Source organism: Apteryx mantelli, chromosome 5 (genome assembly GCF_036417845.1).
Source record: "Apteryx mantelli isolate bAptMan1 chromosome 5, bAptMan1.hap1, whole genome shotgun sequence".
In the NCBI taxonomy this organism is placed as follows: Eukaryota; Metazoa; Chordata; class Aves; order Apterygiformes; family Apterygidae; genus Apteryx; species Apteryx mantelli.
In genome coordinates this window covers 74,609,807-74,634,970 of record NC_089982.1, presented here as the reverse complement: position 1 = coordinate 74,634,970, position 25,164 = coordinate 74,609,807, and the positions used below count along the sequence as shown (strand labels likewise).

At 39.1% G+C, this 25,164-nt stretch overlaps 1 protein-coding gene across 1 annotated transcript; it reads left to right on the top strand.

The window, feature by feature from the left end:
- Nucleotides 1-18,115: 18,115 nt before the first annotated feature.
- Nucleotides 18,116-23,881, top strand: GRPEL1 (GrpE like 1, mitochondrial). Its single transcript, XM_067298262.1, has 4 exons — nt 18,116-18,246; nt 18,682-18,844; nt 20,404-20,485; nt 22,804-23,881. Exons 1-4 carry the CDS (start codon nt 18,176-18,178, stop codon nt 23,148-23,150), a joined length of 663 nt encoding a protein of 220 aa, XP_067154363.1. The 5' UTR covers nt 18,116-18,175; the 3' UTR covers nt 23,151-23,881.
- The last annotated feature ends 1,283 nt before the right edge of the window (nt 23,882-25,164 follow it).

The window sequence follows — 25,164 nt, the reverse complement described above, 5'->3', positions numbered from 1 at the left end:
TATTAAGTGCCAGATCTTTTCTGTGGCGTCATATAGAAGAACACTATAATCAAGCATGTTTCTGGTTAGAACAGAAACAGGAAAAACTACTTCTGTTCCTTCACCTCCTGCTGTAGACTGAAAGATGGTTCTCTCTAAAGTCTCTCTCATGTTCACAAAGAAAGCCAGGAAAGATACCTAAAATGGTAGAAAGGAAACTGGACACCAGATTCTGATCTCAGACAAAGTTTCTTGTTTTTTTTTCTTTGAGAACTCCAACAGCTATCTGTCAATAGAGTACCTCCTACTGCTTTCAATATGTGTTAGACTGAGCCATTGGTTGCACTGAGTACAGGAGTAAAATGAAGGAAGAATCAAGATCAGCAAATACAAAATTAACATTACAATCTGATGTTATTGGTTCTGATGGAATCATAGAAACAACTTTCCTCTAGAAAACATCCTGGAATTCACAGTTAACAACGAAATATTTGACAATCAATCAAAACCATCTGTGTTACTTCAAGGACAGTTAAGTAGAGTTTGGAGAGAGGAGAAAAACTGGAATACACTATAGTATTCAGCTCAATAAATTAAACAAGATGTTATTTTAACATAAATACAACCTCAGTGAAGTATTTCCTGGAAAATTGTAAGTACATATAAAACCCTCTTTCAGAATCTACTGCACTTAAGAGCTGCAGGGGTGTTGGTCTCTGTATGTAACATTCCTTTCTTAATATGCATACGGTATTTGACACCCTTGGTATCTTTGCCATATGTCTTTACTGGGCATTCTGGTCATCTTTAGTTTGTTATATTTTCTTTTCTTAGTCACTTATTTGGGGTATCTATATTTAAAGAATCAAAAAATCAGAAATGGATGGCCTGTATAGTGAGTGACTGTTCCTTTCACAGGTGTTAGTTTAATCTAGATCATTTCACAAGAAGATTCAGTAACATGTACAAAATGAGTCACTATTTAGTACAGAGCATGACATTTAAAAATACATGGGTTCCCCAGGAGCCAAGTTTTATTGACTTTTCCATGATATTTATTCTTCACAACACTTAAGCTGATTTAGAATGTGGAACTTAGTCATTTTTCTAATGTAGAACCTTTTCCTTCCCCCTCAGTCTCTCTGTGCCTTGCATGGGCTTAATGAATAGTATTTTGAAGTATTATGCATCAGTATTATGACATTCTCCCTTTATATCTAATCTGTCTTAGATCTGTGTATTTTGCATCTGCTTATTTGAGTTTATATGACTTTATATCTATATTTAATGGTACAAAACTAACACATACAACTAGATGTTTATCAGTTGTCTGGAGCAGCTTAAGGTGTAACTGCTCTAAAGCCACTTGTTGCCATCTCTTGGCAGGAAGTTACTACCCCTGCACCAGAGCCAACAAACCAGAATGTGCGAGTCCTCCTGATCGGCTTCAGGGCAAAGTCAAAGCTCACCTTAAACCATGTCAGTGGAGGCTGCAGCTACACCAGCTGATTTTGCACTACATTGGGTAACAGCACATTTACAACATGATGCCCTGCAACAGACATGCTAACCTCCAGCTGAAGAGTAAAACATCTTCTGTCATTTAACCCACCTTCTAGACAGCAGGTCTATCCATATTCTGTCAGTCTCTACATCCTCTACCACTGATTTGAAGACATTGGTTCAATACTGACCTTTTAGGCAAACCATTGTCACTAGACCTCACAAATTCTATGCTTTTTTTTTTTTTTTTTAAGAAATAGGATAGGGAGAAGAATTCGATAGAGAGAGTGACCTTTGCCCATATCTATAATTAATGTTGTTTGAGTTTAGTTTTTTTAAGACCATTTATTGATCTGTGAACTACAAACAGTACAGCGCAACTGGGTCCTGTATAATTTTTATGTTGTAAGATACAGCCAGAACCATTAAAGAAATCAATTAACACAAAGCCAGAACAGAATCTTGTGAAATACTGAATGTGGTTCTCTTAGATGTCAATTCACTTATGACATAATTTTTGTGTACTGACAAAAGTAGAGTACGATGTTGTGGCTTCTTATTAAATAAATGCTGTAGAGAGAAGACACTTACTGGCTTTGTGAAACTTTTTAAGGTAAGAAATCAACCAGCACCACATAGCCAAAACAAACTTTTTCTAGATACATAGTGAGTCAGAAAACATAAAAGCGGCAGGGGGAAGGAGTCTGCAACATTAACCATTTCAGTTCTGAATGAGGAGAATCAACAGAAAGACCTGGGCTTTCACACATAAGCTCAAGTGCACAGGACACTAACAGTAAAGGTTGTATTTCAAAAGATTATAACTCAGGAAAATCTAAACAGATTTTCATGAGTATCAGAAAGGAAACCCTCTTCCTTCAAAAATCACTATGAAATGCATCACTTCTCAAGGAGAAAAGCAGATACCTGTGGCACACAGCACAATGAACAGGAGTATGAAGGAGTGAAATGCACCCCAAACCAGCTTTCCTAAGTCCTGTTGTGTTGCAAAATCTTCAGTCTATACAAAGAAATTGCTTTTTAAAAGCTCGACTGAAAGACTCAGAGACATTGAACTGCTTCAACTGTTTATCTTTATTTAAAAAAATCCCCAGCATGATTTAAACCAAGGAATTAAGAATCTGGAGTGTCAAATATAATGCTGCAATCACTAAGGTGTGCTATATGGCAACACTTGTGACACATTCAGAGTCTTAGTGCTGTCAGAGGACAAAAGGAGCTGAGAAGTGCTTTTATTTTCATGAAATAATGTAGTTACAAAGTTCTATTTCCTTTTAATATGAGGAACTTCAGTCCTTTAAACAGAGGGATCAGAAAGCTTTCCTTCAAAGCATGAAGCATTAGTAGTCTCCTGTCATTTTTCTAGGAGCACTGTTCTAGCAAAAGGTGAATAGAGCTGTTAAAACAGTGTATATAAACATGTGACCTTCAGCGTGGAGTGTTTTTTTCCAGCAACCATGAAGTGTCTACAGTGGTGACAAGTTATTTTCTGAGTAATCTTGCGCGTACATACATCATAAGATGATATAAGATTTCATGTAGTAATCTTACTCTGCTCAGTGGAGTTAGCATGACATATGCTGCTTTGTGATACAGAACGGAGTAAAATTGAGTTTTATAATGCAAGTCCTGACAAAAATAGCAAGTGAAATACCAGTAATGAGATGAATATGGGGCAAACAGAGCCACCATTATGCGCTCGGCAATATCTCAGACACAGTCCTTGATTTTTAGAATTAATTTCACTGGGAAATGGAATGTTTGACAAGACACGGAAGTGATTTCTAAGAGGATCATTGGCAGATGCGACCTCAATTTAACATATCAGCTGAACGATAGTACTTCTCATCATGTAACTTCTTTTAAAATCACTCTTCAGTGACAGCATCAAATACGAGTCAAAGTCCTAGGGCAAGACTACAAACAACCTCATAACTTTCTGCTCCAAAAGTGAATCCATAGTGACAATTAGTGCCCTGTGGTAACACTAGGGGCTTCATGAATGAATAGAAATTCATCAGAAATCACAGGTTATGCAGAGAAAACTTTTCCATTGGGGTAAGTTTACTTACAGGTTGTTTGAGCAAAAAAATCAGGTAAACAGAGTCACTGACTGAATTTCCTTCAACAGTTTAGAGTAATGAAATATAGTATAATGCACGTACACAGGTTTATGCCAAGGACCCTTAATGAAGGGTTATACTCCTATTTAGGGATTTTCAAAACTAGTGGACAAGTATTACTGAAATTAAACCCAAAGTTCTTTACAGATGCCCATGTAAAGGCAGCTCTAAAATGTAGGATAGGGCTGAAGGAGTCAAAAGACTGTTCCAGTCCTGTTCCTCTGCTTCAGTTGCTTCTTACAAACCATCTTCCTAACTCTCCAATAGAAGAGAGGTATTTCTGAAACTCATCTGTGTTTGGCTTTCCACAGCTAAAAGGCAGCACAACACTGATGTGAATTCAGGGGAAAGCAGATCTTCCATGCATTTCTAGCTGCTAGGGCTCTTCAAGGAAATGGGATCCAGCCAAGAGTCTTACATGGGATAAGTCAACACCACGAGGAGTCTGACTAAGCCTCTTCTCAAAACTAGATTTACTTGGCATATATATTTTTGACACGTTAATACACATCCAAGGTGAAAAAGCACCAGAGCTCTGTGATAGGAGAAGACCCATGTCTCACTGGGCACCCAAAGTGCTGTTCATGTGCTCTGGTCAGATCAGACACTGGTAGGGCTGATTCAGTTCTGAGCAAATATCCCAGCCTTGGCTATTCCCAAGCACAGTACAGACAGATTTTGCTCAAACTATATATAGCTGAACTAACAGCAACGTGGAATATGCAAGTCCCAGGGTTTGGCATATTTAAGCCATTTCAAAGCATGCTTTAGGCTTGCTCACTTGCTCAAACAGAGCTTTTCTCTCCTCTACCCTCCATCCTCCTTCCCTCTCCCAGGTTCTCTTCCTGGGAGACAGAAAACTTGTTTCTCCCCAGCTAAGGAGCATGCTTTCTTGGGGAGCGCATGTTGTACTGCATGACTGGCACAAAAGGGAAGACTCAAGCTAAAGCAGCTCCAGACTTTGAGAACCACCTTTTCTGTAGCCCAATCTCATGACATTTACTGGACTATATGACCATCATACAAACACTGCTAAATAAGCAATTTGCAAAGTAGAGTTAAGGGAGGGAAGGAGAAGTGCACTTTTTGTGTACAGTTTATCAACAGATATCCCAGTTCAAAGGCATCACTGATTTGAATTGCTTTTACACGTATGCTCTCTAGTTGTATTTGAAATAACTCACCTCAAACTTTGGCTACAAGGTTGCAGTTCTGGTGACTAATGGGCTTACAAGCAATACACACGAGCCTGCTAGCAGAAGGGTTAGTTTCGTCCAAACATTTTTGGGGGTTGCTAAAGTTTCATATGAACGTAGCATCAAAGCCACCGAAGGATTATTTTTAGCTCTCACTGCAAGACATGAGGAAATAACACAATTCATGTTTCCGAAACCTTTGGAGATACAAAGCTACTCGTAAAGAAATCCTGAAAACATGACAGAGATTTACATATTTCAGTACATATTTCAGTGGGTGCCAAAAGCTCCATTAACAATACAGGTGCAACTCAACAGTAAGAAAATGACCAGTTTGACAAAACTCAGCCAACCACCACCAATCCAAAATACTTGTTTCTTTGTCCCCAAGGAAAGAAAGAAGCATCAGTCTCATTTTACAAATGAACTAACAAAGATTGAAAGATGAGAATTTTAGTGATATTAGATGTCTAAAGAGGCACGTTTTGAAGAGGCAGGTAACTTCCATTGAGCTCAATGACAGTTGGGGGACTCAGGATTTCAAAAATCTGCCTAAAATGACTTGTTTTCATTAGCACAGCAAGTTAGATCATAAAGTCATGATTGCAAAGTCATAAATAAAACTTTAGGGGCCCAGCCCTGTGCCTTAGGAATAAAAGTACTCTCCCCACCTCAAAGCTGATAATGTCTCTTCACACTCTTTTTATATTGGATTCAGCTGAGCCAATTGGTCATACTCTAATCTAAAATATTGACTGCAAAAGATTCTGAAACGTAAGGAGTTTAAAATTTGAACTTGGGATTCATGTCATCTCTAGTGCTAACTTTCAGCAGCTTATGTCTGACCTTCTATTGCCTTTGCTTCACAGTCCCAATACCCTCCATTTCAACGTCCTTAGGCTGCTGAATTATCACTATAGTACCTTCTTTCCAAGATAAGTCGCTTTTCACATTTTTACGCCCTCTATATAATTTCTATCACCTCAGGAGCAGGAAAATCTCCCAAGCAGTGTTAGCATCTCAGCTACCAGCTTCCCATGTTTTAAATTAATATTTACAATGTTAATAAAAAATTCATACTTACCATGGCAACCTGTATCACACACATGCTACTGACGAGAGCATCCATTAAAAATAAATAAAAATCAGACACAAAAATGAAGCATACACATTTCTGGACATATGATATTTCCAAGGAAAGAGAAAAAAGAATCAGCTTATTAAAAAGCCAGATTTGCATGTCAATACAAGGTAGGTTTGAACATGAAATGTTGGGGGTGAAAGATGAATATTCAGTTGACAGAGGACTTAACTTGGGGCTATACAGCCTAAGAGAGAGAAAATGGATAATCATCAGAAGCTGTGTGTCAAATTTCGGTTTGGTCCTATTTCTGTGTAAACCTTATTTTCTCTACTCCCTTCTGACAATTTTATTTCATTACAACAGAAACTTGGAGAAACTCCCATCAGCAATTTTATTTTGTATCACTGATATTTTTGTGTTTATAAAAAACAATTTTGATACGATGGAAACTTATTTAGTAAAAAACAAAAAACCCTGTGATTCCTGGACCCTCTGTAGGAAATACCAAACTTCTACACCTCATGGGTAGTAACCCCAATCTGTTTCTATGGAAGGCTTTTGCCTCATCACTTTATGTGATGGAGAACTCTAGACTAAGTCACATTATACAGAACAGCAACCTTCCTTCCTCTGAAGCAACATTCATACTAAACCTTATCTCGGCCACCTAAAAGCCACAGATTCAAATTACTGTGCTCCTCTATCCAGTATGGCTTTAATCACACAAACAGTTGAAGAGGTAAACACAGTTTAAGGGTTTTCCCTTAAATTCACAGGTTCCCCCTGTGAAATTACCCACATACATCTGTTAAAGAACTGTACTGCAATGAAACAAAAATCACCTCCATGGTATGTGAGGCCAGACTGAGCAACAACAGTATCTCTGAAAAGAATCATCTGGGGAAGTGGCATAAGAGTGAGAATACACTGAGAAAGAGCTTGGTAACCTCTCACTGGTACTGTTATGTGAGAAACGCTCTCTCTTCCTGAAGCTTCCCACTGGCATATAAAATGAAAGTGGTTTGGACCAACATCCCTCTACCAATGATCCCTACTAATTAGTTCATCAAGAGGAAACTTTCACTGCTGCTATCTAGCTGTCCATAAAGAAGAGATCATTACTATAACCCTCTGCCACACACCACAAGCAGTTACCTCTAGCACAGTGCCATAAACTGTTAATGTTTCGGAGATAATGGGTCGCAGAAGGGCAGTTTTATCTGATCGTTCATGGAGCGTATGTGTGTATTCAACTTGAAGGAAAGAAGCTCCGTTTGAGTGCAGTTCCTCCTAGAACAGCAGTGTAATCAGAGGCAGGCCGCTCTCATGCCTAGCACTGCTGATTTCAGGAAAATTACAGCAAGGATAAATTTAGCTCCGTACGATAAAAATGAGAACTTCATTGCAGTTAAACAATTTCACCTGTACTCTATCTCCTGCAAATAGAAATAAAACATCAGAGCAGGAATATATATATATATATGCCATACCGAATATTTTTTTTTTTTTTGCTCTTGATGCCAGTTAGTGCCAAAAAATAGAAATATTCTCAGAGCAGTAAAAAACAGTCATTCCTATACTTTCTGCTCTTCTTCAGCTAGAGAAGAAAGCTTTCAAAATATCATGAATTATGTTTTAGACATGACTTTTATCAGCAATGACTTTTTTCCCCAACATGAATAAATTTTGGAAAAAGGCTTGCCGTCCTAGCAAAGCACAGAATACATAAGATGCAATTTGTTTTTATTGATTTTCAAAGGCAGTTACAGAACACAAGCCAGAGTATAAGAGGAATATATTACTTAAATATTTTCACAAGTATGTTCCTTTCACTGCAGATCTTTAGAAAAAATAATAGAAGATCTTTCCAATCTGCTGTTCGCTGACTGCCACTTCTATATGGCAGAAGGCAACATTTACTGTCAAACATGATGAGTTTTATTTCCAGTACATCAGAGCACCTGGTAATCATTTATGGTTTAATTATATAAATCAACATTAGCCTTTTTAACAAGTGGGAACAAATACACAAACCTTGCCATGACTGAAAAGAGATATAAACTATAATATGGGGATAATACCAGATCTTTGTATTGCCATTTCTAGTACTACGTGCTTTATAAATGATGAAATATATTTTAAGTGTTCAGTTCAGTCTGTGATACACACTGATATGCCAGTCAAACAGACATGCTAGTATCCTGACACTGGGTTAACGTGACCATTATACATATTCATTTGCGTACCATATACTTTCATTTCTGTCACCAATGTACGTTAGAGAGCCCAAGAAATATCAAGGATAAGCAATGAGCATTTGGCATGTCACAAATCTTGCTGGAGAGGGAATAGTTGATCTGGGAATAGCACACTGAACTTCGGCTAAGATGCATGAAGTCTTCACTGAGGACTTCCTCCTTTTCACTCATCCCAAATATTCCACCTTACTACTTATTCACCTACAGGTAACTGGTTGTCCAAACAAGCTATACAAAGAGACCCTTAAGGAGCATCCCAAACCTTCTTAGGCTGATGGTTGGTTTAAAATCCTGTTTCTGATGTTTTCTTAGGGTTCAGAGCAAGAAGAACATTCCAGTCAACAATTAGAAATTCAATGGGGAATACAAGGATGCAGTCAGATGACCAAAATCAAGCTTATGCAGCCCTCAAATTTCTAGTCAGCTCAGAAGACAGAGCACAAGACAGAAGGGTCAGAAGACAGGATATTTCCAGAAATAACAGGCTAAACCACAGGCAAGAATCATGGTCACAAATGCTGAGTGAAGCAGATGAAAGCAGTCAGGGAAAACAGACTGAAAACCAGGACAGTGAGCCAAAGGCCTCATGATGAGCCTGGAAGGTAGACTGGAAAGGGCATAAACAATTTTGCCAAGAGCTAAGTGGACACACAAACACAGGGGGATGCACAAGCAGACAAGCTCCAGTGATGTAGAACTGGATACTGACTGCAGAATAGAGAGCAACTTGCTGTGTCCTAAATACTACTGAGGCTGTTCTTTTGACATATTCAGAGGAGCTTATACAACCAGTTACAGTGGTATAGCTGATGTACTGGGTGTAAAACTGTGGCTTACAGGATTTTTGGAGAAATATTTGCTAGAACTGATGCTTGACAAGTGATTCAGGTGCCTAAAAATAGATATCTAAAGCATTTTAAATGAGACATCAGCATGGGGCTGGTGGAAACCATGCAAAACTTAAGACAGACCTGTGCTCTTCTGGAGCAGCTGCTGGAGGCCAGGTGAGTTATGCAGGGTGTCTACAAGGGGGCTACACATGTTTAGTACCTGAATTGCTCACTTTGTGCAAAAAAAGGATAACACCGCTAAGAGCCCAAACAACGTATACGGAAATTCCACAGTGGCATCACTGGCTGAACAAAGTGAAGCCTGACACTCAGCTTGTCTCTTGACATTTTGTAAATTAAAATACTATTTGATTTTAACATGATATTGCCGTTTCCAGGCTAATACTACTTCCGTCTCAAATTGCATGTCAATCTCAACTTCTCTACTCCAAAACATTTCTCTTCCAGAAAGAAATATAATAAATTTCACATAAAAACAGGGCTTCAAATAAAGTAGGAGCACTTATAACACAAATGGAGAAATGCTAGAAATGACACTCCAGAAAGTCCCTAAACAGAGTGAGATTTCACAGTGGGGCACTGAATTTTCTAGAAGAATACATAAATCCTGACAGCCTCTGCACTTAGCCAATTCTACAGAAACAAGCTTATCTAAACCAGAGGTTTAGATTTATCTAGGTTACAGATTTATCTACAGATTTGTTATTTACAGAATTTAATCTAAACAAACAATGAAATATACCAAACAAAAAAAATGATGACTGTACAACCCCTGTAAAATGTAGTCTTACAGTGATCAGACTACTACAAATTTTCTGGAAGTGCAAATGAACAGCATATCTCAAGACCAAAACACTTATGTGCATAAATACAGATTAGATGCACAATTTCAGCTATTCCATTTGAAAATTTTTGCTCACGGCTTTCATAAAATGTATTTGGAGCTTAAAATACTGGTATTTTTCTATGTCAATAGTATGTATGCTATAATATGGAATAGAGAAATGAGAAGAGAAGATGCAAATACAGTCAGAGTGGATTTACAGTCCACACAGCATTTAACTCAATGTAGGGCTTATCTAGTATTGTGCAAATGGAGGAAGGAAAATGTGTTCTTCCTCCCCTTTAGTTGCTCTGCCTGAAAAGCTGAGACTGCCTTAAGTCATCATCTAAGTTTATCAGTACTTTGCTCTTACTTAATGATCTGCAGAGCCCTTAACAAAGGCAAGCAATATCTGAAAAGCAAAAAGTTGAGTATATTTGTTTGCTGCTTAAGAACTGTTCCCAATTAGGAAAGTATTCCTTACAAATCAGGAGGAATAACAAGAATTTTGCCATTAATGCACAGCTATTTCCTGTGCTGTACTCTTGCTTAACATTGCTTGAAGCTGTGCTGGCCAACTGCTTGCAAGACTACATAGCTTAGCCAGGGTTTACTGAAATGCTGGCTCTGAAAGTTATTTGTAACGTGGAGAAGCATGAGAAGCATGAGAACAGAGCCTTATGAGTCTCATCACATGCTCCTCTGTCAGAAAGTACAGCATCTACTTTATGGTTCTCAAAGTGAGCTCTGAAGCCTCAAGTTCTCATTTGTACACCTTTTACACAGCTGGTGTTGTACAAAGGTATTTACAATTGTTATCAAAAGACAACAACCAACAGTCCAGAACAACTCCTTCTTTTCAAAACAACAGAAAAGCTGTAGAATCAATTTGTAGAGAGTCAGGTTAGTATCTGCAGAACAGTATAGATCTGTATGAGGCATAAGCTGCCTCAGATACTAGTTGCTTTCCAGAAGCACGAACAGCTCGGAGGTAATTAGCATGAATTAATTTACCATGACGCTCAAGTGGGTTTTCTAGCATATACAAAATTCTTGGCTACTTCCACACTACTATCAGTCTCCAACTTCTTCAAAGTTAGCTGGAGTAGATCAGTCCTACAAAGAAAACATTATCATAACAATAGTATAGATATATCCTTTGGTAATTGTGACAATCTTTAAAAAAAAAAAGTGTATTTATCCCATTTTCCTTAAAATTACTCCAGGATAACTATTATTTTCATTTTCCTCAGCTCTTTCAAACTTGCAAGCCTCAATCTCAAGAAGGGAGTGAATTTTAACAGCTATAGCACGACAGTAATTTTATTAAGACTTTGCCAGCCAAGGCACTTGAGGAGTCATACAAAAGTAATAAACACATTTTAAAAGACACATTGGAAATACCATTTCAAAAACAGATTTAAAATACAAATTAAGCAAGCAAAGAAAGTAGGTCTAATAAACTACAGGACAGTACTAATCAGACAAAAGCTATAAGCTCTTTGAAATGTAAGTATCTGCTTGGTTCAGTAATATAGATGAATTGAAAGAGAAGCCACGAGGGGGCAGGAGTTCCCCACCTTAATATCTTACCCCAGTCCATGCGTAATTATCAATTGTCATTATTATCATGAGCATATGCATCTCCAGAAATGTATACAGTGCTGTTGAAGGAATGTTTAGTATCAAAAAGGTGAAGGTGTCCTTAACCACAAAGAATGATAAGGTCTTAGGCAAGGATAGCTTGAGCAAAACCTGAGAAAGAATCTGAGTAAGCAGAGATTGAAGAAATGCACTAAAGAGGCTATTCCACTCCAAACAGGAGCAGACATGATGATGGACAGTGCAGAGAAGGCGGCGGCAGAAGGCGGCAGAAGGCGGCGGAAGAAAGGATAGCATAAGCCTGGGCAAATTCAAAAGACCAAAAATGGGTTCTCAGGGCAACGAGAAGTAGCTTGTCCAGTCAGAGCAGAGCAAGACAATGCAGAGAGTGGCACTGGGAGCTGGAATCAGAGGGAAAGATTATGTAGTTTAAGGGACAACAATGAAATTCCTACTTAACAGATAGTATGGAAGTACAGATTCCCTTCCTCATGCTTCAATTTCTAAACATCTAGCACAAGCGCATTCACAGTGCTGAACAAACAATATTCAACAGTTTCTGAATGATTAACCATACATCAATTTGAGGTGATTCATAAATCTGAGATGACCTTTTAAACAGCAGTGAAAGTATTTTCAGTGATTAGTATTGCAAACTTAGAGCATGCTCTTGCTTTCTGAAAAAGCTGCAAGTAATGCAGATGACCTGCTAGATAATGACAGTCAAGAAATACGTGATGAGGGCACACATCACTATTGTGAACGCGCATAATGTACTGCTAGTGGAGATAAAACAAAAAAAAACTTGTGCTTCTGAGATGCAGCCTCATTAGATCACTGAAACTGGACAATAAATCTAACAATAATTATATCATTATCAAGAACTGTGGATGCAAAACAAGGGTTTTCATTCAGATCTGTACCTGTCTGGCACAGGTTTTGAATCCAAGTAAACTCCAAAACCTGGGGTTATAGCACAGCTATCAGTGGCAGAACCCAACCAATTTTGAGGAAAATCTGAAACCCTCCAGGTTTCACCAGTCTAACTTTAAGGATGATACAAGCTCTTATGAGAGGGTTGAAGTCATGACCTCGCAGAGACTTATGGCAAGGGAATAAAGTGTGAAGCAATAGTTTAAGGTCAGGTTTAAGTTCAGGTTCAGGGATTGTGACTTCTACCTAAAGCACCAAAATGACATTTGGTAGACTTTATCTAAGCGGCAATTAGGTTTTTGGAAGCTTTTCATTCCCTCCCATTCTAGCTCTTCTTAGCTGGATTCCTTGTCCCCATTCTGGCCAGACCCACAAAACTGGCCCCACCTAGCTAGATTAGGATTGAATTGGAAGACAGCAACCGTCCCAGAGGAATGTTCACCCACTCATTTAAAAAAAACCACAGAAACACAATTAAAAGCCCCTCTTTGGTTTCTATAGAAGCTAAATAAAAGCAGAAGATGACCTTTTTAAATTTTGCTTTATGATTCTTGTATTCATAGCTCTTCAATATCCTTGCATAATATCAGCTGTGTGAGCATTCCCCTTTTGCTAGACAGTTTAATGCACAAAGAACATCATGCTTATGAAGCTGAAGTATGAATTAGAGCACTAAAACATCCTACCTAAACAGAGCTCCATGCATCAGCCCAACCAACCATGCAGCTCGACATCCTGTCAGTCATCAGAAGAAATATGTAAAAAGCAAGGGAGAAACATTTGCACAAGTCACACTTGAGCAATAAATAGCCAAGCCTCAGGCTTTTACAGTGCTACCAACAGCCCATTTGCCTAGCACCTGGCTTGGCAGTCTTTCACCATACAACATTCCCTTTGACTAATAGCAACTGCTTGTACCCAAGGGCAGCAGAAATGGACCCACAGCTACTAATTTATCAAGCCTTAAAGAAAAATTAAGAAAGAAAGAAAGAAAAATGTAGCCCTGAATGTCATATCATCATTCCTGTAATAGTACTTCCATTGTTAGCCTTTGTACAAAATGGAGGACATGGACAACTGCTGTCTTCCTGGCAAATGCGACAAAGGGGAGAGGGGGGCTGACCTCCAATTCCAACAGAGTTGTTCTGATAAGCTGAAAGACAACAATTTGTTTTTAAGAAAAATATTAAGAAAATCAATGGCGCCACACTAAGAGTTCATGAGAATCACAATTGATTTGAAAACCCTTCCCTCAAGGGTCAATAATATTGTCTAAAGGCAGAAAGCCACATCAGCACAATAGAAGATTGTTTCTGTGCCTCGAACAACCTGGTTCTGACTGGGAACTAGTAGCTTCCCTTAAGATAAGACAGATGATGCTTCATTGACATAATTTTTCCATTTTTATATCCCCAGGAATGTTACAGTACATTCATGAGTACCTCTGATTACACGAGGACTAAGAGAGCAAACCATAATAGACAGCCAGATTTGTAAATCCTTGGGACACCAGATGACTTATAAAGGAACATTATAATAAATTTTCTCTGAAATTGTGGCATGCTGCTTTGGGGCAGGATCTCTTCAGTGTCCTCCTAGGAACAGAACTTTTGTTATTCTAAACTGCTCTAATTAGCTCTCTTCAGAGCCCTGTGGCTATAACTATTAGATTTGCAACACAGAGACAACATACTCCAGGCAACAAGATGGTTACAAAACATACCTTTCAAATTAGTTAGCAAAAAGCTATGAGAATCAGACCACCCTCCTTACAATACAGAATCATACTTTGTATTCTGATTTTCTGCCAGATTTATGGAGAAACTAGGCAGAAAGCAGATATTACACATTCTCTCTTGGAAGGTATTTCTTAAGAGTTTGCACTAAAATTCTGCATGTACAGATTCACCAACTTAGTAGCGCTTAAATTAAAGGGAAGTAAGATTCTGTGGGCCACCCCACCCGCACCCTTACACTTCGCTAGATGGGATTTAACATTTCTGGATCCAAGTAATTATTTACAATCTTTATTGTCCTCAGTCTACAGTGAATCCAGGGTGTAGATGACCCTCAGTCTCAATAATCCTTTCAGAGGAAATCATTTTTATTATTTTATACACAAGGATCAGTCCCTTACTTTTACAATAGACATCTTCCTACAACAGACTATAGCATATTAAGGGTAAGTGGTCTTATCTGAGATTTCTTCTAAAGGGCACAAGTGTGAATAAGTTTGTCTTCATTGCTGAATAGTTCAGTAACATTCTTGGAGCCAAATTAACATTTTTTAATTTGATTTAGTTATTTCCTGATAACTGGCTTGAAAGGTCACAGCTAGAATATTTACAAAGATATTCTGATATTTTTCGTTCCACTTGCACCCACCATAGTTCAATATTTGGTTTTGATTAGAATGACATATAACATATCCGATGAGAGAGGATATGGTACCCTTTTGCTTTTACCCTCAAAACATTAATAATACTGTTGCAGTTCATATTTGAAACACAAATGTAATGGCATTCTGTTTGCTCGTTGAATATCAGTGGACTATATTGTAGCATTAGGAGACAGAACTAGTGTTTCTATCAGAGAAATGAAAATTTAAGATATTTCTATTTAAACTTTTCAAGCACAAATCTTGCATATAGGGCATTTTTCATCTCAAAGGAGTACAACTTTCTTTACTACAAGTGCAATATTAGTAATAAAAAAGAGACTTATTATTTATCTGACATTTTGAATTTTCAAAATATCACAGAAATTCCCTTGTGCTCTCTAAACAACTTTCTTGTAAGGTACTGAAAGATTGCTACCCTTAATTTGTAGTTGTAGAAATGTGGAAACGGGGTTAAATAATTGCACAAGGCCACAAAGGGAATCGCTAGAGGAACAGGGGCTTATATCCAGAATTCTTGATTCTATCTCTATCATACTAATCAGAGGTTAGATTCATTTTTAACCACATCAAGTTGAAAAGCAGCACCTGGTTAACGTCTTAGGATTTAGGATGAGCATTACTTATTGTCAAATATTATTCAAATCCGGCATTTATGCGAAGAGCAAAAGACCACTTGATAGTGAGTGGACTATTCAAGAACACAACAACGCTTGTTACCAACAGCTGTGACTGCCAACCAGGTCAGGCAACAGACGCTGAATACTCATTAGCTGAGTATAAAAAAAACCAACCCACTAGGTGGCACTACAAGTAAAGCAAAACAGCTGCAAAAGTCAGGACAAAGCATGAAAACCTTTTTTTGTTAGGTATAGTTTTATATTTTAAGGGCAAATGTAAACCACTTGAGGGTGGATTTGCCTCACTTTGCATTGTGCAATGCAAAATGGGAAATGGGTCTTTCAGCTCCCAGACATCTCAGTACTGCCTTAATACAATAATGATGCCTTTGAAAGTGGGAAGGTACTTACGGACATCACCAGTCATATAAGCAAACAAGCTCCATGTAATCTTGCATGCCCTTTTTTCGTGCTGCATCTGCTTTTTAGTCATGATCCATCAGCACCTGTGCCAGCTGTAGGTTTTTCTTGACAGCCTTTGAAGTTGAGAAAATCACACCAAAACACACTTTCAGAGTGGAGTGACTTGAAAATTTGCTTGCAAAAAGCTTCTGAGCTCTCATTTGGGGTAAATGGGTCCTAATGCAGGAATGAATGTGTTTCAGAAGTTTTGAGTCCAATATATTTTACTCAATCATTAGTCAGACTTAGTGGCAATGCGTTCTTCTCAGCCTTCTGTTATCAATCCTTAATCAAGCACAACTTCCAGAGATGGTAGCAGCAGGGAGTGAAGAAAACCTACACGCAAAGGGTGTCAGGGGAAAACAACAGACACAGAGAGATGACACAGGCAGACCGGCTGGCTGTGTTTTGTAAGGAGATAATAATCTCCCCAGGAAACATTTTAAAAACATCATACGTGAAGACCTGCTTTCCTTCTCTGTCTCATTTCTTCATGGCTTCTGCTGGTATCTTCCTTTATGACTCTCCTCATTTTTCTCCTTGTTCTCTCTGATTCTGCTACAATATTATCTGCATCTTTAACAGATTCTACATCCCCCCCTTTATTTATTTATTTATTTTTTTAGTATTATAAGGACAAAGCTTGGAATTTCTGGCTTATCTACTTGTCAGAAAACAGCAGGTGGATAGCAAGAGCAGTAGAGCAACACTATCATGTTGCTATATTACATTACTCTTTTTCTGTGCTTTGTGCTGCACAGGCAAGCACTTTGCCAGTATCAGCATTGTACCACCAAGCAATGATCACTGACATGAAAAAAAAACCACAAACTGCAAAACCATTTGCTCATTCTGATCTTAGAGGTATTGCCTGTTGTAACTGAAGAGTGTATACTGGTATGGTCCTGACTCTTCCAGATCTTCTCACAAGCTAAAAGGAAAAATCCACATCCACGTAAACAGAAAGAGACAGCGTGATTCCTTGGAATGTAAAAACTGTTATGCTATGAGGACATTGGCCCATTAAAACATTTATCCTGCATGAAGAGATACATCACAGACAAACCCTGCCAAATAAAGGCCATGCTGAAAACTACATGCACTCTGCAAGTTTGATTTAAATTAGCAAGACCCTAGCTTTTGCAGGATTCTCATGTGGGAAGCTGGATATTTCTTTCGCAACTTTGGGGGGGGGGGGGTTGTTGTTAATAATACTTTAACTGTGCACTTGAAAATAACACATTTACTGAATTTGCATTGTTGAATCTACATCTTCGCTATTCTTCAGATTTCATTTGGAAGGACCACAAATGCACACAAAAATCTGGTAACAGCTGGTGTTTAGGCATCTGTGAAAAAAAAAAAAACAGTCACTCTGGGACCACAGGATACAGTCCTATATCCTGTATGACCTTGATTTTCCTTTTAAAATGATAATGACAAACTAATTGGCAACACTGACAAAGTTAAAAAGTCAATGAAGCATCACTGAGCAGGATTCCTGCAGCCTGCACTTACTTGGGAAACTTGCTCCAGTAGAAGGCCGCTTTTGGAACCACTGGGTTAGGAATTTTATCCTTTTTTATGAAGGCTTAAGACTTTCAATCATGAATCTCCAGGGAGAGTGTATACAGCAGTTATTGCCAGTGTATATAATCACATAACCACCCATAATGAAAACCTTTATGCAGAAGCTTATGGATGAATCATATGCAGCACTGACAACAAGCAAAGACATTTCCCACAGCTTCACCTCCCAAACAGGTATTATTGATAACAAGCTTATTCAGAAGCTTTTAAAAAAAATGAGCCACAATCTCCAACTGGGAACTTTTCCAGTCACAACTCCCAGAGGAAACACACAGACACTTAGACTGAACCAATGGCAGCCACCACATTGCCTCTGCTCGTGCCAGCCAGCTTTGACAGGGAAATACCAAAGCCAAGCCCCGTTATCATCTGCAGATTATCAATTCCTACATTATACTTAATCCCCACAAAAAACAGCAAATACCAAACAACACCTCCCTTCCCACCAGACATCGAGCTCCCCACAGGAGACAAAATGGCCGCAAGGCAGAAACACCGCCCCGCCCCCCGCCGACCCCTTCCGCCGGGGGGGAGGGGCACTTCCCCTCACTCAAGCTTGCTGCAGCGCCCCGGAAGAGCTGCAAGTCCCACCCCCTCGCCTCGCCTCGCCCCGCGTGCCCGCTTCCGCCCCGAGAATTGGCCACTTGCCGCGTCACTCGCAGCGCGAGCGCTCGCCCATTGGCGGGCGGGGCGGGCAGGGGTCGGTTGCGGCGGCCCGGGCAGGGAGGAACCATGGCAGCCGTGGCCCAGTGCGTGCGGGGCGCGCTGCGCTCGCGCTACCCGCTGCTGAGCCTCTCGCTGAGGTGAGGGTCGTGCCGCCGCCCGGCCTCGCCTCGGGCACGTCGCGGCGGCTCCGCTCCGCGTCCGTCCTCGTCCTCCCCCTGCCCCGCGCTGCGAGCCGCCCCGCCAGGCCCCCTTCCCCCAGCAGCCGCGGGGAGGCCTCGGGCCCGGCCCCGGCTCGGCGCCGGGGCGCCCCTTCTGCAGCCGCCGGGGCAAGGGCGGCTGGCGCCGCCCCGCCGCCTCCCGAAGGGGTCTCGGCGGCGCCCAGGCCCGCGGGGCTTCCTTGGGGCCGTCTGAGCACAGGTTCTGGAAGCAGTTTCCACGGGCCTGGCACTGCTGCGTTAGCTCTCGCTTTAACACGAGGGTGTAGTAGACACTGAAGCATCAGTATGTCCAGAAAATGCTAATATTTTCTAAAGTAAGCGACTGATTAAGGTCCAAATGTTTTTTTGCCTTAGGACTTCTCCACGACTGCTTTGTGTAGCAACACAGCAGAAAAATAACGGCCAGAATTTGGAAGAGGACCAGAGTCAAAATGAACAGAAGGCTGAACCAACCTCTGCTGAGAAAATGTTAGCTGAAGAAAAGGCAAAACTGGAAGAACAGCTAAAAGAAGTTAATGTAAGTGTCTTTCGGTCAGTTGGTGTGCATACTTAACAAACTGCATACCTAAGAGTGTCGAAGGCAGGTTCTCTGTGCACAGTCTGGATAGGGCTGTGTGGCTGCTGTTAGTTCATGGATAAAAAGTTTGAATGTGATAATTTCATTAAACTTAAGACTAGATGTACTGCAAGACCTGGGATGTATCTTGGGTTCCAGACAAAGATGGAATATTTTTGCTCAGTTTCATTTAGATTCTGGATGGAATTCAACCTCCTCCAGTCTGAAATCTTGTTAATTTAGTTTCACTGATTTCAGTTCACTTATGTTTTTGCTCAGTGGAGAAATAATTTCTGGAAGTCTTTTGAAGGGTTTGAGTGCATCTTTGGGTATGCGTTTGTGTGCACTGAGAACAAGATTTCTGAAAACATAGTTGCTGATTTTTCCAAAGGTTGAGGTTAATGATGCTTAGCTTTTATGTGATAGTGTACTTATTAAAGTGCTTAGAAAGTGGGAGTTTCAACCCTTCTCTCCTTTCCTGGAGGGTCCTTTAAACACATGCTTCCTCTTTCTGGCCTAATGAATCTTACATGTGTGACTTCAGCAGAGGGTGAAGAATGTCCTAAAAAATGGGAGGTGTGGATTAAACAAAGGTATTGATTTTCTGGATGAGTACTTTATGAAGAGTGTCCTTCTAGAGTGTTTGAGCTGTTGAGAAGTAACCCAGAATCTTTTCTAGAAACAGTGCCTATAGATCAAAAGTGGATTGAGATTCCTTTCTGATGCCCTTACCAAAGCACTGAAGGACAAAACTGAGGTGTTATTTAACATCTCTATGGACAGGATTTTCTATTGGCTACCTAAGGTGGCTCTTCAGACAACTCATTGACTGTTTTTATTCAGTTCTGAGATAATTAGCTTGTGAAAGTCAAGCATATTGAATGTGGAAGTCCAACATAGAATTCTGGGTTAGGTGGTGAAGCACTCAACCTGAAGTGCCTAACTTTATTGGATTTAGGTCTTAGTACATATGCTGCTGTATAGCCATCTTGCTGGAAACACACCTAAACTTAACCTGATTAACAGAAGAGTTAGACTTCATAGTCCATAAGGTTTGAAAAAACTGGAGGGCACTGGTGTGGAGAGGAGAGAGGTGGCTTGAAAGGAATGGTTGGGTTGAATCTTGTTTGACATGGTTTCAGAATATCTTATGACTTATAAAGGCTTTCTCTGAACACATATCAGAAGAAGCAGGAATCTTTGATTCATAAAACTTCATATATCCCTAGTGCTGAAAATTCCTGCCAGACTGATTTGTTGGCAAATACTGAGAGTCTGGAAACCCATCTTGCTTCCTTCCCCTTACTTCTCTGTGCACTGAAATGAAGCCAAGACTTGCCTGTGTAGCAATGATGCTGTGATACTTGGCATGTTGTCTTCAAATTAATCTTTAAACTGTGGATTTAGGCCATGTTATTGTTTAAAATGCTATTTTATACTGAATACGCTTGTTTGAATTATTGACGAGTACCCAAACACCTGTAATGAAATCACTTCTGTAATTGTTTTTCCTTCTTCAGGACAAGTACAAGCGAGCCCTGGCAGATGCAGAAAACGTGAGGCAAAGAAGCCAGAAACTGGTAGAAGAGGCAAAGTTATATGGTCAGTGGAGGCTCCATGTGTGTGTGTACTCGTAAGACCCAGGAATACTAGTATGCAATGCAAAGCATGGAAACTGAGCTGACTAGCCCACAGTTTTAACAAGTTGTACCTTCTGAATATTGTGGCTACTTGATTAAAAACATATTTGAGGCAGAAAGATTTAAGTAGTTCCTTGTTTGGTTAAACTGATTTTGCCTCAGGATTATAATCATCTCATTAGACAAGGGTGATACTTGGTCTGTTGAAGTCAACAACTTGAAATTTTGATTGAATTTGGTATCTAATTTCCTACAATATATGCCACACTAGTGAATTTTTCAGTAAGGTTTTTAGCCTGAAGTTTGCCTTTTTCACACAGTCAGTCTCAAATTTTGAGCTTTCCTTCTGCTCACCTTTTTTTTTTTTTTTTTTTTTTTTTTAAGACTTCTACATCTTAATGACTTTTCTGTTCTGTTGAGGGCTGTAGCTTTCAAACAGAGGTAATACATCTAAGTGGCCAGATTTTTTCAGTGAGAGGCTTTGAGGAGTGCTAAAAGTGCATCTTTCTTCAAGAGCCTGGCCACCAATTTAAATGTCTGAGTTAGGTTTTTTTTTTTTTATGGTTCAAACACAAAGGTGTAAAATAGAGATTGTGTGTAAATACTGTAGCAGAAAGAGTGCTGTATCATCTCAGTGTTTGACTGTCACTCTGACTTGAAAAATGAATTGGCCTCTTTTGCCATACACTATACACAGTTACATGGTGTAATTCTGAATACAGGAGTTTAATTTCTGAAGACAGAGTCATCAGTTATTGTCTACTGTAAGGAAAAAGCTTTTCTCAGTTACATAGTATTCTAGCACAGTTTTCATAGATGTTTGAATGCTTCATCTTGAAGTTCATTTTCAATGACCATTTTTTCACTAATGTGATCCTTAACACAGAAGGGCTTTGAGCCACCTCTAGGTCAGAGATGCTACAATAGAAATAAATACATTTCTTATGAAAACTACATTTCAGATCATCATCATGACTGTAAATTTCATCATTCATATGTGACTGTTTTTTCTATTAAGGGAAGAGAACCTGAATTTTGAGACTTGCCTAGATCTGCAGAGATGCAAAGTCTGCAGAGATAACATATGCCAAAAGAAAACCCTTCTGAAAAAATTGGCTATTTGGTTTGATTCAGATGATTAGATAACTGGTTAATCTGTGGTTGGCATAGATGCTTGAGTCCTAACCATAGTTTTAGGTTTAATTTAAAAGTCTGATTAATTTGTTAATATTTTTAGAACTACTTGGACACTGTCAGTTACTATTTTATGAAGAGCTCAAGTCTCTAAGGAATGTTAAAGTGACTCTTTTTCCTGAGAACCTGTTGGTCCCTATAAATCTTTCAGTTTAGTTCCCTTAATTCTCTTTTGCGTAAACTGAAGGCATGTCCTTTGGTAATGCTCGCGTCACTTCTTGCTGGGGAAAATACATTTAAACTGTGAGCCAGAATTAAAAAGGCTGACTGTGGCTAAAAGGAGTGAGTAAAGCTAACCAAAATGCAGTGCACATTGTCACTGGCTTACCTCCATGTAGAAATGTGTTATTCTACTGAATTTTTTTTTTTTTGACATTTCATTATTTCTAGAGACAGTTTGCCTTAAATGACACTGGTCCATATTCTTTCAGTATGAGCTAGAGAACAGCTTCAGGACACAGACTTAGTTTAGGAGTTACTCAGTTTTTACAAAGTGTGGCTTCAGATGCCAACTCTGTAAAAGTCTTTGTAGCGTGAGGGGGAGAGGTGTGAGTTCCCTTCATTCAAGGAAGAATCCTTGCCCATCTCTTAGAGTCCTAATCAGTCTGATTACGTGCTTTTTCTTCTACAATTTTTATTTAGCACATCAGATGAAAATGTAGGAGCAGGACAACATAATGCTTTGGATTTCTGGCAAATCCCAGGATGAGAAGAGACAGAAAACATATTCCTTAACATGAGGGAATGACATTAAGCCATCTGAAGGTTTTGATAACTTTTGGTTATAAACATAACTGTTAAGGTCAGCTCACCAGCGTAGCTTCAACTCTTCTGAATATTAAGTTGAAAAATTTTTTTTTCCACAGAACTAGGGGAGGGATGTGGCTTGTAAGGAATCTGTAATAGTAAAGTCAAATAAATATAGTAAGTAAAATTGGGAAGGACATTTTACCCCAACTGTTTATAATATCATGCCTTGTTTAAAATCTAAAAATATACAGATTATTGCTGCTGGATTTTTTTTTCTTTTTGAACATTTGTTTCCTTCACTGGATGAATTCCATTCCCTCTTTTATTTCTTTACAGGAATTCAGAGCTTCTGTAAGGACTTACTAGAAGTTGCTGACATTTTGGAGAAAGCAACAGAGAGCGTTCCAAAAGAAGAAATTAAGGATGAAAATCCTCATCTGAAGAGCTTATACGAAGGTCTTGTCATGACAGAAGTACAGATTCAAAAAGTGTTCAAAAAACATGGCCTGCTCAGACTGAATCCTGTCGGAGCCAAGTTTGATCCCTATGAACACGAAGCGTTGTTCCATGCTCCCATGGAAGGGAAGGAGCCTGGCACTATTGCATTAGTATCCAAGATTGGCTATAAGCTGCATGGGCGTACGCTGCGGCCTGCCTTGGTGGGTGTTGTGAAAGACGCTTAGCTGCTTAACTTGAGAATTTAAAATGCCATACAACTATTTAACAGCTTGATGGTTTTCCTCTTACATCATGCTTTCCTCCTTCCTCTATCCCCTGAGAGAGGTTTAAATGAACCAGTTGAGATCTTCCCAGTGAAGATGAAGCAAACAATGAAATTCTACTGCTTAGTGGCCTTCAACATCAGTGTTCTATAAGCTCTATTCTTAAGTGTGAAATACAAAAGCCATTAAGCCCTCTGATGCTTCAGATAACATTTAACAGAGTCATTGCTGCTGAAGGTGCATTAAATTGAGAGGAACAAAATGCTCATGAGAATTTTTACATCTTGTGTTTGTCACTGTCCGGAGTGAAAATCCAAACAATTGTTCAAACGCTTCCTTTTGTAGGATCTAATATTGCGGAAGTGGGTGAAGTAGTACAAATAACCAGTTCTCTGCAAGTGTCCACCAGCTTTCACTTGCTGATGTGATAAATGCCTTTTTTGTTGTTTTGGTAATGTCTATTCAGAAGTGGAGCCTCTCTCAACAACTGAAATTGCAACCTTTGTGAACTCTGACCTGTAAGAAAAAGGCAATGAAGAGTAGACATCTTTTGTAATTGTTCAATCCTTTTTGTTCTATATTAAAGTTATCTCAAGAAAACCATCTAATACTTGTATGGCATTGAAGAATATACACAACTTATCCTATCTCTGGATTTTTAATTTAATATTGTATAAATTGTTTTAAACAATTTTGATAGTCTTGTAACTTCCAAGCTTTACAATCAGTTTGTTATGCAAACTGTAGTTACAGCCCTGCTGAAAATCAGAATAGCCAAACAAGTGAATAGCTGAGAGTTTGGTACCTATTATCTTCTGGAATTACATAAATAATTTTAAGTGGCTCAAACAAAAGCGTGAACTCAATTTCATCTCTATTTCTTGGGTTTACTCTTCTAGGATCTTAAGTTTCAACATAACTTTTCCCAGATGCAGCTCTTGCCATGTTTAACTCTACCTGCTGTTCCCACTTCTGCAGAATCAGGCTGAAATACAAATACCTTATTAACTGAGTGCATTACACTGCATTGGTGTGGTCACCTTGGTAGGAGGGGATGGAGCTTGGCAAATCATACAGCTGGCATAGCATCTGTCCTACATCCTCAAAGCTCATCCATTTAACACTGAGGATAGAAACTTCAAACTTCTGCACACTGTTAGGACCTGGTAAACTAATAGTGAAGAAGTACTGAATTTCCAGCTGCCCCCCCCATTTTCTGGTTGTCTTGGACTAAGGTGGTACTTAGCTCCAGCTTGAGTATTGCTTTTGAAAAATCACATGCAAAGTTACCAATACCTACTCATGATGGGAAGTGATTACTTGTTCTTTAAGCCTTTTTTCATGTTGGTTTGCCTCACGGCAATCAACCAGTTACTTAAGAACAACTTAAGTGCTTACTGCTTTCTCATTTGGGTTTTAATGTATTTTAAGGCTTTATTCTTTCTCAACTCTAAGAAGCAAAATCAATGCTTTGACTAGGCAGGGGAGGGAGAATAATCTTTTGAAATCTGTGTGAAGACAACTGAGCAATGTTAACTTCTTGCAAACTAAGAAGTGGCTTAATCAAGTACAGAGATTAAAATGCAAAGACTGGTGTAAATAAAGCTAGAGGAAAAGGATTCCACTTCTTAATTTCTAAGAAGTTGAATTTGGAAGCAACTTCTTTCCATTTGTGTTAGAGCACGCTGTGGGTGTGTGAAGTAGGATTGAGCAAATGTTTTTGTTGTATTTTTATTGGGACCCCGCTTTAATGTTATTCTATGCCATTAAGGAACCTTTGCCTTGTAAAAAATGCCCCCTTTAAAAAAAACCAACTGATTCATACTAAACTCAGTAATAACTTCTGTAGTACAGATTTTTTTTTCCTGTATGGCAGTTGGGACTAATGGCCAGCTTCAGCCACAGCAGATCAAGATTTGTTCTTAGTCAGCTTCCCAGCTCCTTGCCCAGAGTATCTTTTTTAGATTATATTATT